Genomic DNA, 13,100 nt, shown 5'->3' on the forward strand with positions numbered 1-13,100 from the left:
GCGGGTGGGCAAGAGAAACACATCTCGACAAGGACAGCGAAGGGCCTGGGAACGAGGAAGAACGTCCAGAGACCGCCAACCGCCTCCCAGCGCTGCGGAGGCGAAGCCAGCATTCCACCCAGCGGCGCGCGGATGTCGCCTCCCAGATGCGCCAACGCCGGGGCTCTCCAGCCGGCCCGCAGAGGTGGCCGCGCTTGGAATGGCCTTTCCAGCAGCAGTAGGAGCCGGAGCAAAGCAGCCGGACAAATCCCACCCCCGGCCCCGCCCGTCCAATCCATCTTGCTGGGGAGGTGACGCTTCCTGGGAGAAGCAAGGGGCGGAGAGGGGAAATCCAAGCCTTTGGGGGCTCCCGACAGGTGTTTGGGGGAGAGGGCGGAGCCTGATTAGGGAGGATGAGGAGGGAGGGGCGGTGCTGCCCCTTTAAGAGGCGGTGGCGGAGCCGGGACCTTTTCTCTTTCCCCGGAAGGAAAGCGGAGCCCCGGCTGGGCGCGCAAGGTGGGGAGGTGCGGAGTTGGGCGTGGGGAGGCGGGGCGCGCGCGGAGGGGACCGCTCCCTCCCGTCTTCCTTGCGGTCTACCGGTCTGCGTTCCCAGATTCGCCGCCAAGCCGGGATCGCAGGCTACCGTGCGGCCGAGGGGGCGCGGCCGGGACCAGCTCCGGGTAGGGTGGCCGGGGCGGGGGGCGGTGACTCGCCGGCCGGGAGGGCAGGAGAGTAGACCCGCGAACCTCGGAGAGGAATCTGAGAGCGCAGAGCCTGAGCGGACGTGAAACTGCCCGGGGCTGGGGGCCAGAAACTTCTCAGCGCTGCCGGGCTTAGCGACGCAGCCCGCCCTAGTGTTCTCCGGTGGCGCGGGGAGCAGGTGAACAGGTCCTCGCTCCCAGCTCCACGCCCTCACGCGCTCTCGCCCCGGCCCCCGCCCCGCAGCCATGGGACCTGGCCCCCGCCGCGCCGCCTGCGTCCCGCGCCCGCTGCTCTGCGCGCTCGCCCTGATGGTGGCCGCCGGCGGCCGCGTCGCCTCCGCCTTCAACCTGGACACCCGATTCCTGGTGGTGAAGGAGGCCAGGAACCCGGGCAGCCTCTTCGGCTACTCGGTCGCCCTCCACCGGCAGACGGAGCGGCAGCAGCGCTACCTGTAAGTGAGGCTGGTGGGGGTGGGGGTTGGGGGGGGGAGAGTGTGTGTGCAGGGTGCGGATCCAGAGCCGAGTTGCAGCCTGGCTTCCAGGCCCGCGAGGCGCGGGCTCTAGTGAACCGGGATTAAGGGGGCGGAGACCTGGGCAGCCCTTCCCTGCCCAGGTCTGGCGGGAAGTGGAGGGATGGGGTGTGGGATGGGGTCAGCAATCACCGGCAAGTGCTGACCCCGCCGGAACCTGTCTAAACTCAGCCCCTCAGCCCTTTAAACCACCCTTGAAAGTAGAAGTGGGATCCCCATTTCCTGAGCCTCCTCCCACTCTGTCGACCGGGTACCTAATATACGAGTACTTCTTTCCAGGGCTGGGACCTGGGGAAAACTGCCAGGTAAACACCCAGTGGATCCCTCTTTCCCCCTTTCTGGGGAAGAACCTGTGGGCCTATGTGTTTAACCGCCCGGGGCCTTTACACCTCGCGTTTAGTCAGCGGGCCCTGCCAGCCACACCCTCTGCAGAGCCAGGCTGGAGGGCCTGTGCCGCAGCTCGGTGCTTGGTGCTTGGCGCTTGGCGGTTGCAGGGCGAGGTAATGGGCGAGTCTGGGCCTTTGGAACTGTCCAGGAGCTCCCTCTGACCCCTTGAAGATGGGGAAGTAGAGGGAGCTGTCCCAACTCCTGCTTGGTCTCCTGCCCCCCACCCCACCCCCAGCAGGGACGCCCTCCCACCAGACATCTTCCCTGCATTCCACAGATTCATGCTGAATCTTCAACCCTGAGTGTGTTTGTTTTGGTTTGAAGAGGGAAATGGTGTTTTTCTCTTCTGTTCGCCTTCCCCGACAGCTGTAAGGAGAGGGAGGGGGAAGAGCTATCCACAGGGGAGAGGAGCGAAGGAGATTGCACCCAGCTGTTTGTGTTTCCTATCCCCCCCCCCCTCCTTCCCCGCTGCCACTGACACACTCCAGCCTAGAGGGGCAAGTCTAGGTTTCAGAAGTTTCTCTGCCCTGGGCTCAGGTGCTGAGGTTGGCGGCTGCAGGGAGAAGGCGGCTGGGGGAGGGGAGGCTACCCCAGGAGGGAAGGAGTTAGGATGGGTCAGGCAGGTCCCACCTACCTCTTTGGGCTGGGGGACCTACCAGGTAATCTACCCCTACCTGGTGTCTAACTCGGCTGAGCAACAGGACGTGTCTGATACAGGGTGTACTGAAACCTCTCCCAGCTCTGGCTGGGGCCTGCAGAAACTTGAGGAAGCTTGGAATGTCTAAAGTCCAAAATCTGCCCCAGCCTTGGCCTCTGCCCTGCTGGCCCAGCCCTGCCCAGTCTACCTACCTACTTGGCCTACTAGCTTGTAGCAGAGGCTAAGGCCACCACACCCTTCCCAGCACAGCGCCAGCAACTGTGGGCTGCCCCCAGCCAGCCCTTCATCTTCGGGAGACCCTAAAAGGGAGCTCAGCACCAGTTTCTATGCTGGTGCTCTTCCTGCCCCAGCCCAGAAAAAGATTTTTAGAATTTCTTTTTTTTTTTTTTTTAAGGTTTTATTTATCTATTTGAGAGAGAGAGAGAGAGAACAAGTGAGCACGATCAGGGAGAGGGGCAGAGGGAGAAGCAGACTCCCCACTGAACAGGCAGCTGAAAGTGGAGCTCCATCCTAGGACCCTGAGATCATGACCTGAGCTGAAGGCAGACGCTTAAACGACTAAGCCACCCAGGCGCGCCCCAGATTTTTAGACTTTCAATACTTAATCTGCATGATATAAGGCAACACTGGGTAAAAAGAATATCAGGAATCCAGAGTAAATAATGAAAAGCTGGAGTAGATAATGGACTCTGTAAACCCCACCCCACCCCCCTACCCGCTATGTGACCTTGAGCAAGATATTTCCCTTCTCTGGGCCCAGTTTTCTCCAAAGAGGGGTTGGACCTGGATCTGTATCCTCCTTCCTGCCTCTGTTGGCCTAGAAGAGGCAGCTTGGCACTGGGGAGGGAGGAGAGGCGCCAGAGTCCCCCTGCCAGTTTCCAGTCTTGGATCTGTCACTAATACCTGAGTCTTAATGTGGGGGAGGGGGACACCATGCCTCCTTCATGAGGTGCCAGTGGGGCTCTGGTGAGACGCTGTGTGTAAAACGCTTTATACGTGCCCATGTCTCTGGGGAGCAGCTTAGGGCTGTTGTGCTGAAGCCAGGCCCTTACTACCCACGGGCCTCCCCCAAGATGGCTGAGCAGAGGCTTTTCTTCCTGGGTGGCTAGAGATGGCATAAGGCCTGCTAGGAGCCCAGAAGGTTCTCAAACTAATGAACCATGGAGAGGCAGGTAGTTCTAGATAGAGTTCTGGGCCATTCTCTCGGGTATCCTGTCTTTCCCCGGAGGTGGTTCAGTATCATGGCTCATCTCCTCCTCTCACTGAATTCTGCCCCTTGGCCCTTTAGGAGGGCCAGCTGGGCCAGCTGGGCTTAGCTGCAGCCAGCTGTGTAGCCAGATGTGAACAGCTGCCTGAGTGCACAGCTCAGGGGAACCAACAAGTTAGGTCTTACGTTCTGTTAGCCTACGAGCCCTTTCGGAAAAGGGGAGAGATTTCCTGGTCCTGAACAAACTCTGAGCCTGGGGTTCACAGAAGGTCTGCAGGAGGTTTGCGGGGGGCTCCTGCAAATACACGTGAAATCCTGCGTCTGTGCGTTGTTCTGGGGGCAGGGGGAGGGGGAGAATACGGCTTTCATCATATTCTCAAAGAAGACCTTATTCCAGAAATGGTTAAAAACCCAAGTGTGGACCCTCTTTGTTCTGGATCGGAGTTCCCTGCCCACAACATCGGAGTTCACCCCAACCCAGGCCCCAGCTTCCCAGGTGCCGGAAGGGAGGGGTGACAAGCAGGGCCGAGGACCAAGGTGCTTCGGGCTTCTGGGTGAGATGCGTGTCGAGGCCTGGGGAAGCAGAGGGACTGTTCCTCTGGGAATTGGTCCCTGCCCCCCAGGCCCCAGCACCTGCTCTGTCGTTCCCTCGGGGAATCCAGTTGTCCTGGTCTGGCCTGACGTTGTGGGCTATGGAAGATACCTCTGGGGCTCTCTCTCCCCTTTGCCCTCGTGTGGAATTGAGGGTGTCTGTGGAGCCTGGGGCGGGAGGCGGTGGCCCTGGCTCCTGGCCCATGAGGTCATAGCTGAGGTGGGTAGGAACCGGGCTTACCTGCCGCACTCTCCTGAAACATGTTTCCCTGGGCAGGGCAGGCGCCTGGCAGCCTCCAAGGCTCGTGCCAGAGGAAATGGGCAGAACAGCTGCGGCTGCAGGCAGAAGGCCTGCCCGCGGGGCGCCCCGTTCCTCGGGCTCTCTCCAGTGACCAGCCCAGGCCAAGGAGTTTTGTACCGGGCAGGAGGCAGGGGAAGCCTGATCTCGTAGAAAAAGAAGTGGAAGGGGGTTGGCCGGAGCCCAAACAAAGGAGGAAGAAGATGTCTGTTGCAGCACGAGGGATGGAGGGTAGACCACACGAAGAACGCCCTGAGGGATCAGATATGGAAAAGATACTAAGGAGGCAGCCAGAGGGAGAAGAAATGGGAAAAACAGCCTTGTCTGGGGCCAAGGCCTCCTTCTCCTATCCTCTCTCATTCTCTCGCTTCCTCCAGCCTGTTGCTCTGGTTCTAGGGCTGAGTCACCAGAGGGGAGAGGGGGCTGGGTGGGCAGCGTCAGGACGATGTAGGGGGAGGACGGAGAGGGCTGCGGTTCAGCTGCCACAGGAGCAGCCTCTGGGGAGACGGCTAATTCAGGCAGCAGGATGGGCACGGAGCTGGCATCCAGCATCTGAGAGCGGCCCCCACCCGCCCCCGGTCTCGGAGCTGGAGCGGCGCCCTGTGCCATCAGCCTCCCGGCCTGAGGTGGTGGGGAGCCCTGAGGGGTGAGGCGCGGGGCTGTGGTCTCAGGGCTGCCCCTGGTACCCTCCAGGTTAACCGAAAGCCTCCCAGGAGCCTCCCTGAGGTGAGGCCTGTAGAGTCTTACAGGCGCTGTCTCTGAGCATCACCCCATCCCAGGGCTCCCCAGGGAGCCTTCTTCTCTTCGGGAAGAGCCAACCTGGTGCCTGGAATGCTCCTGGGCCCCATTCTCCAGCCTCCTCCGAGTCTGCTGTTTTCGGCTTGGCTGTTGCATTAGCTGTGAAATCCCCCCCCCCCCAGGAAGAATGATGGAATGGGGGTGAGGAAGTGCTTTTATGGAACTTGGAGTTCAAGGGCTCCCCAGAGGCCAGGAGGGGCTGGCTGGCTGGAGCCAAAGAAGAGGCTGAGGAGCTGTTCAAAAGCGCTTGAGAGGTCATTTCATCCATCCCCCTAGCTCCCGGAGGGGCCCAGCCCAGCTCCGGGAGAGGGCAAGTCAGATCTCCTTTCTTCCGTGCCCCAAGAGCTGGGCAAAGCCTCCTGCTAGCCTCCCCTTCTGACTGCTGCCTGGAGGTTGGGCTCAGTGGTGGTCTGGGAGGGGTCAGCTTTTGGACTCACTGACCTGGACCAGACCCAAGAGTAGGCTGCAGAGGTGCTCATTTGCGTGCTGTTTTACATTTCATTTGCATGCCAGGAAGGCATCTCCCACACCTGGCTGTGGCTCAAGGGAGCTGGACCTGACCCTCTACACATGCCTTCCCCCATCCAACTCCCAGTCCTCTGGCTAGAGACCCATTGGATCCCGGGCTGGGAGCCAGAGGGCCTTAAAGGGCCTCTGAGCAGGCCAAGTAGGAGCTAAAAATACTCCAGGGGGGTTGGAGGGGGGCTCCTTGTGGAATCTCTGGGGAGGGAGGGGCCTGGGATGTGGGGCTGGAATGAGGGTACCCAAGGCTGGTACAGGGTGAGGGCTGAGCGGGTGTAGATGGTAAAGGGATTTATTTCAATCCCAAATGCCGTTCATGCCCAGCTTTGCCTGCTCGGTACCCCAGGAGGCTAAGAGGAGGGGTCCCTCAGCCCACTCCCTCTGAGATGAGCAAAGCTGGGAGGTCATGGCCACCCTGCTCCCCGGCCACCTCATGTCCCCCCAGCTTGGTCAGGGCTGCAGCAGGGGGACAGCAACACTTCCACTGCATTTCACACCCTGGAAGGCAGCCTGGGCTCTCCAGGGACGCCATTCCCCCTGAGGCCTGGACCTACCCCTTCAAGTTCACCAGAGCCAACTCTCTGCCTCTACCCTCAGCCACATCTGGGCAACTGCGCCAGTGCGACTCTGCCAGTGCCCCACCCCCACCTCGGAGACTCCACCGCGCTGGAAGGACTACTAGGTCCCATCCTCGGCTCCCTCTAAACAGCTGAACCTGTCTGCTCTTTGCCCTCCGTTTCCAGACTCCCTACCCAGGTGGGGCAAAAATTCCTGGGTGCTTGGAGGAACACCTGGGGCTGAGCAAAGGCCAGACCCTGATGCCGCCAGAAGTCAGACTTGAGTGCTCACGTTGGCCATGACTTCATAGTCGGAAAGCCCTTTAGAAGAATGAACCCATTTATTCCCCTCAACAACCCTGGAGGTTGGTGGGACAGTTGCTGTCCCCATTTCACAGACGAGGCACTCACAGCTCAGAGAGGGAAAAGAAATTGCCCTCGTGCGGCAGAAGAAACCTGAGAACCAGACCCTTTGGTTCTTTTCCCACGGGCTGAGATGTCCCTTTCCCACGGGCTTTTCCTTCGCTCTCTCACCTGGCAGTCGCGCCAGGCGCAGAGGTCCATGGGTGGGCAGGCAGCGGACTCACGAGGCACCCTCTCCAGCCCAGACAGAGGGTGACTAACCGGGCCTGGCTGCCACCCTGGGGCCCTGCCAGCCTTCCTGCCCGCACCTCCTAGCCCTGCCCTGCTGGGAGAAGCTGCACCCCTGCCCCCAGGGACGCTGCCCTGCTCGAGGAGGTCGGAGCTGAGATGTGAGGCGCAGGCGGAGGTCCCGCCCCCTTCCCAGCACCCCCGGGCGGTGCATTCCTGACAGCCAGTGGGCGGAGGCACCCCAGGTCCCGGCATGCCCAGGCCCTGCCCTGCCCACTCCCTGCAGCCCTCTCTCACAGGTTCCAGGCGGGAGCCGCAGGCGGGGTCGTTGCTGTGTACCTCCAGACGCTGACGGGAAGCCCAGAGCCCGGGTTCTGAGCTGGGAGCCTCAGGGTGATAGCGTTGCTGGGGTCAGATGGAGGAGTACCCGGGAGGTGCCTGCCACCCAGGAGGCTGCGTCCGCTGTCCCGGCAGAATGTCCGGAGGCTGCAGGGAGATGATGCCCGGGGAGCAAAGGGTGGTAGAACTGAGGTGCACGATATTTGGGGCTCTTGTTCAATAGGCAGGTTCTGGGGGTCCACCCCCAGATTTAAGTCAGATGGTCTGTGGTAGGCTGAGGAGTTGGCCGGTTTTTAACAAATAGGCCAGGGATTTTCTGAGGCTGCTGGGCCAGGAACCGTCTTATGCGATACTGCTCCCAGGCTGATCTGCCTTCCTCTCCTCTAGCCACCTGTCTGGGATGGGATGGGTGGCCAGGGCCCTAAGCACCCTTGTAGGAACTTGCAGTAGGTGTCCCCAAAGGTGGGTTCTGGGCAGGATGGGGGCGATCCCCACTCTCGGGCCCACCTGCCAAGAACTTGGCCCTGTGGCCCCATTGTCCGAAGTGTCAGGCGCCCAGGCGCCCATGCCTCATATGCCTGTCTCACAGTAGTGGTGGTGCCGTGCGGGGTGGGGGGAGAATAGACATCACTCAGGTCGCCTAAGGGCCCTGCTGACCCCAGCTCACCCCGCTCCAGTTTCGGGGACACTCCTTGCGTCCAGTGTCATCTCCTGCTCCCATTCTTCAGTGCTAGCTAGCCCCTAGACCCGAGTCCTCATATAATTTAGAGAGGAAGGACCCAGGCCTCCAGCATCATCTCCCCCAGGCCTCCCAGAAGTTGAACCCTGTGTCAGGATTCCCCCAGTCATTCTCTCTTCTGGTCTACCTTCACCTCAGAGGCCAAAGCATCCTTTCCAAAACCCAGATCTGATCATGCCACCCCCTTGTTTAAAACTCCCTTCCTACCCTGCCCTCCTCTGTCCCCCCTCTCGCCCCCCCCCCCATGTTCCCAGCTCCCACTGTACAAAGGGCCGTGCGGATCCTGAGTCACCCTGCTTGCTCATGCTTCCTGGCCCTTGTGCCGGTCATACCTCTGCCTACAGTGCCCTTCCTCCCTTCCCCCTGGTGAGCCCTGGTCATCATCCTCAGACTGGATTCCCCCTTCTGTGAGCCTCCGGGACTACTCCCCACGCTGCCTCTGGGCAGGTTTTCTCCCTGCTTTCCTCTCCGGAGGCACATACTGCAGACGTCTGTTTTGTCTGTTTTCTTGCCCGCCTCTCCTGCGTTGGCCACTCCCGGAGGACCGGGGCCAGGATCCATTCATCTCCTGACCCCAGAGCCTGGCACAGAGCCTGGCACCGGGGACACAGCAGGTGCTGAGCAAACATGTTGAACAGAAAGTTGGTTGAAGCGGGCTTTGCGGAGTCTGAGCCGGGGGCCCACCAACCTCATTGCATTCCCACCCGCCCCTCCCCCCAGGCTCCTGGCTGGTGCTCCCCGGGACCTCGCCGTGCCTGATGGCTACACCAACCGGACCGGTGCTGTGTACCTGTGTCCACTCACTGCCCACAAGAACGACTGTGAGCGGATGGACATCTCAGAGAAAAGTGAGGGGAAGGCGCTGGGGATCAGCACTAGGTCAGGAGTCTGCTGGGGGGGGGGGTAGCACAGAGGGTGACCTGGAGGAGCTATCAGGCTTACCTGGGCAGTTTCCAGTCCCTTCTTGTCCAGCTGGGAGGAGGGAGCGCTAGAGGAAAGTGGGACCACATGGGATCTGTGGAACTGAGATTGATGGTGGGCTGGAGAAGGGCATAGGGAGGGTGGCCTGCAGGAGTGGAGGGCCAGGAAGACCAGCCCCTGTCCTCTGGAGGCTCTGAGCACTGGGAGGATGGGTGCCCCAGCTCATGATCCCTCCCATGCCCACAGGTGACCCTGACCATCACATTATTGAGGATATGTGGCTTGGGGTGACGGTGGCCAGTCAGGGCCCTGCAGGCAGAGTCCTGGTAAGTGGGCCCTCACTGCCAGCTCCCCCCACCCCAGCCCTCTCCTTCATTTCCCAGGAGCTGGGGAGGGAAGCAGAGGGCAGGAGAGGGGTCTTCGGTGAGTGAGCTGAGACCTTGCAGATGTCCATTTCTGTGGCTGGCTGTCTCCACCGGCCTGAGTGTCCCCTCGATCCTGCACTTATGGCGTGCTGCCAGGGCCTGGCATGGCCTGGGTCCTGTCTGAATCACCCACTTCCTCTCCCCTCCACCGCCAACCCTCCCGGGGTGCTCACCCTGCGTGGGAATGAGCTGAGGGAACTGTGAGAAGGAAAGGGCAGAAAGAGCCTGGGGCAGTGAGGCCTGGGCCCGCTCCTTCCTGACAGGCTGGCCGGCGGAAGAGGCACAGCCCTGCTGACCCCAGCTCACCCGCTAGGGTTTTGGGGCTACTCCCTGCTGTCACTTGTCACTTCCTGGATGCCTTCCTCCGTGTCAGCCCCTGGGGTCTCAATTTCTGAATCCCAGATAGGCATTTCTTTTTTTTTTTTTTTCCTTTTTTAAAATTCGATGTGAAATTTACAGACAGCGAAATGTACAGATTTTAAGTTTTAATGAGGTCTGACCAATGAAACACCTGTGTAACCCACACCCATTAAAGAAATATTTACATCACTCCAGAAAGTGTGCCCCCGTCCAATCAATCACCACCCCCATACTCATCTCTGTTGCAATTTCTGTCACCTTTGAACACGGTTTTAAACTCCGGGTTTGCATCAGTTCACTGAAACGCCATTTTAGAGTTCTGGAAGGCATGTGGTCTAGCATTCCATTTAGGGCGGTTGCCTGCTTACCCGCTCAACAGATGGTCACCGAGCACCTACTGTGTGCCCCACACCTGCTAACACTAGCAGCAGAGTGACCCAGGCCCGCTGCTGGTGGAGCTCCCAGCTAGAAGAAGACACGGAAAGCAAGCAGGCAAGGCCCAGGCCCAGGTCTGGATTTCGCCTGGCCCCTGGCTGCTTTACGAACACCCTGTTCTGATTGGTTTGTCCCACAACTGTTTGTCGAGCCCCTCCAGTGTGCGGGGAGAAGCTATGACAGAGGCGGGAGCAGCCTAGCGCTTAGGAGCTCAGACTCAGGAGCTGACAGCCTTGGTTTGAGGATTCTCTGTGTCTCTCTAGATGGGAGATCTTAGAGACTTGGTTCTCTGTGCCCTGATCTAAAATGGGGGGCAGTGGAAATTGTCCCTACTCTGCAGGGGTATTGGGAGGCATCCTGGAGTTAATATGTGAGGAGCTTAGACTTCTGTCCGGCGTATAATAAGCACTCAGTAGGTGTTAGGGGCTATTATTACTGGTGTCATTGCCATTATTATTTTAATAATGGCCCATCCATTAAGAGGGCAGAGCAGAGAAGTAAGTTCCTTCATCTGCTCTGTATCTAGCTCCTTTTGGACCCAAGATCCCGGACCCCACACCCCCTCATCCTTTCCCCTTTTCCTTTTCCCAAGATCTGTAAGCCACGCTCAAATCCAGGACCTCCTGGCCTTCCCAAAAAGTGTTCCCAACCCTCAGAGCAGATTTCCGAATTCTGGGAAGCAGATGTGGGTCCAGGCGTCACTGTGGGAAGACAGAAAAGCTGGGAGACCTCTTTTCAGCTCTGCTGCAGCAAAGCCAGAGGTGCCCAGGGCCCAGGAGACGGTCGGCCTCCGGTCCCCGCCGCGGGCTCAGGCTGTGTGTGTCCCCAGGTCTGCGCCCACCGCTACACCCAGGTGCTATGGTCAGGGTCGGAGGACCAGCGGCGCATGGTGGGCAAGTGCTACGTGCGGGGCAATGACCTCGAGCTGGACCCCACCGACGACTGGCAGACCTACCACAATGAGATGTGCAACAGCAACACTGACTACCTGGCGACAGGCATGTGCCAGCTGGGCACCAGCGGCGGCTTCACCCACAACACCGTGTACTTCGGCGCTCCCGGGGCCTACAACTGGCAAGGTAGGGGCTGCGGGGACGGCGGGAGGAGCGGAGAGCCCCTCTCCCAGAGGGCAGAGGAGAACTCTTTGCTCATATCACGCCTCAAGCACTTAGTATGTTAATTAATCTTACATTACGCATAGGAGGCAAGCGTCCTTGCGCCCATTTTACAGAAAACTGAGCCTCAGAGAAGCGTAGTCAGTTGCCCAAGTTGCCAACAGTAAGTTATGAAACCTGAACTGGAACGCAGGTCCGTCTGGGCATTGAAAACCTTATTTAAAAAATAAAACATGCTCCTGGTGCAACTACTAACAGGGACAGTAGGATTTGGTAACACAAAGAGTGAGAGTGCCCCTCCTCCCCCACCCCCTCCCTTGTCCTGTTTCCCCACGCAGACTACCGCGCGTCCTGGGCAGCCTCTGACTTGTTTTAGAATATATAGCTCTCTTTGAAGAACACACGCAGAATCACACTAAGCACGCTGTTCTGCTGCTTTCTCTTTCCACTTATCAATGAGCCGGGGGCATTTTTTCCTCATTGATACATAGAGGGCAATCTCTGGGGGGCTCGTGGAGGTTTTCTTTGTATCAAGAGCTGTGCTTGTAACTTTGATGGCCACGCTGCCGCTCGGGGGTCTGAGGTTCACGCACCCTCCGTCTCTGCGTCTCTCCACCACACAGGTCGTAGCCCCAGTGAGCCCTCTCTCCTTGCAGCACCCTTGTTAATTGCAGAATCAACAGGCAGAGGGAGCCCCGAATCTCTTCCTCTTGACCAACAGGTAGCCCAGGGCGTAGTCGTAGCTCCAGACTCACCGGAGGCTGAGGCCTCTGCTCAGTCCTCTGGTCCTGCCTCCCCCACCCCCGGGTCCTTTAGAACCTCGGCAGGGTGGCAGGTACCCTCCAGCAGCAGTCCCAGGGAACAGGGGACAGGTAGGTGGCCCGAGTTTGGGGGCAGGACCAGGAGATAATGGCGTGGAGTCTGGCCTCAGTGTCTAGAGTGAGGGAAATGTCATTTAGTATCCAGGAGGCTGGATGACCGGCTTCCAGCCCTGGCTCCACAGCTACTCCCTATCCCTGAGCCTTACTTTTCTCATCTGCAAAATGGGCATCATCATTCTATCTCACAGAATTATTAAAATAGAGCGGACGTGATTTGCCAACGGCAAAGTGCTCACAAATAAAAGGGGTTATTATATTCTCATTGGGTGGGGGTGGCAGGGGAACCTGGATATGGTGGTTGGAGGAAGTGGTGGTTTAAACTCCTCCTCTCCCCTTCCCCAAAGGAAACAGCTACATGATTCAGCGGAAGGACTGGGATTTATCCGAATATAGTTATAAGGACTCAGAGAACCAAGGAAACCTCTATATTGGTGAGTCGAGCTGTAGTGGCTCATGGGGTGCTGGAGGGAAGGAGGGGGCTCAGTTCCTAGCATGCTGGCCTCTCACCTTCAGTGCCTGGTGGAAGAGTGAGGCCACAGTGCAGGTGCGACTAGTGGCATTTAGTTCAACTAGCACATACTTATTCAGCATTACCTGTATGCTGGGCTTGTTCAAGCACCCAAAATGCACAGTCCTTACCTTCATGGAAGTCATAGTCCGGTGTGCAGGCAGGGCTGGAGGCTGGGCGTCCAGGGTCCACTTTCTTGCCCAACTTGAAATAGAGGAATAGAAGATATTTGGGGAGTCTGGGGGGCAGAGTGGAAGGGGACAAAGTTTACAGGGCTTTGACCACCTTCCCCCCATCCCAGGATACACAGTGCAGGTGGGCAGCGCCGTCCTGCACCCCACGAACATCACCATCGTGACAGGTGCCCCCCGGCACCGACATATGGGCGCTGTCTTCTTGCTGAGCCAGGAGGCAGGCGGAGACCTGCGGAAGAGGCAGGTGCTGGAGGGCACGCAGGTGGGCGCCTATTTTGGCAGCGCCATTGCCCTGGCAGACCTGAACAATGATGGGTGAGGATCCAGGGACTTTCTCTGGGGCTAGGAGGAACGGCGAGGGGGG

The 13,100-nt window shown here is 59.2% G+C and overlaps 1 protein-coding gene and 1 long non-coding RNA gene across 4 annotated transcripts in view; one reads left to right on the plus strand and one right to left on the minus strand.

The window, feature by feature from the left end:
- Positions 1-435: 435 nt before the first annotated feature.
- The window catches only part of ITGA3 (integrin subunit alpha 3), a 28,478-nt gene continuing 15,813 nt past the window's right edge, over positions 436-13,100 (plus strand). The window contains exons 1-7 of one of the 3 annotated variants that reach the window (XM_057318114.1): positions 436-495; positions 925-1,132; positions 8,618-8,745; positions 9,065-9,144; positions 10,868-11,117; positions 12,379-12,465; positions 12,844-13,051. In XM_057318114.1, the coding sequence (XP_057174097.1) occupies positions 927-1,132; positions 8,618-8,745; positions 9,065-9,144; positions 10,868-11,117; positions 12,379-12,465; positions 12,844-13,051 (959 nt within the window). In that variant the 5' untranslated portion in view covers positions 436-495; positions 925-926. Of the gene's footprint in view, positions 496-535; positions 660-924; positions 1,133-8,617; positions 8,746-9,064; positions 9,145-10,867; positions 11,118-12,378; positions 12,466-12,843; positions 13,052-13,100 lie in introns of those variants that run through there. The other 2 variants (XM_044389294.3, XM_057318115.1) reach the window with 2 other exon arrangements.
- Positions 9,714-12,748, minus strand: LOC130544732 (uncharacterized). The gene is made up of 2 exons (XR_008961264.1): positions 12,674-12,748; positions 9,714-12,087 (listed from the first exon to the last, which is right to left on the minus strand). It is a non-coding gene; the product is annotated as an uncharacterized LOC130544732 (long non-coding RNA).

Source organism: Ursus arctos, unplaced genomic scaffold (genome assembly GCF_023065955.2).
Source record: "Ursus arctos isolate Adak ecotype North America unplaced genomic scaffold, UrsArc2.0 scaffold_24, whole genome shotgun sequence".
Lineage (NCBI taxonomy): Eukaryota > Metazoa > Chordata > Mammalia > Carnivora > Ursidae > Ursus > Ursus arctos.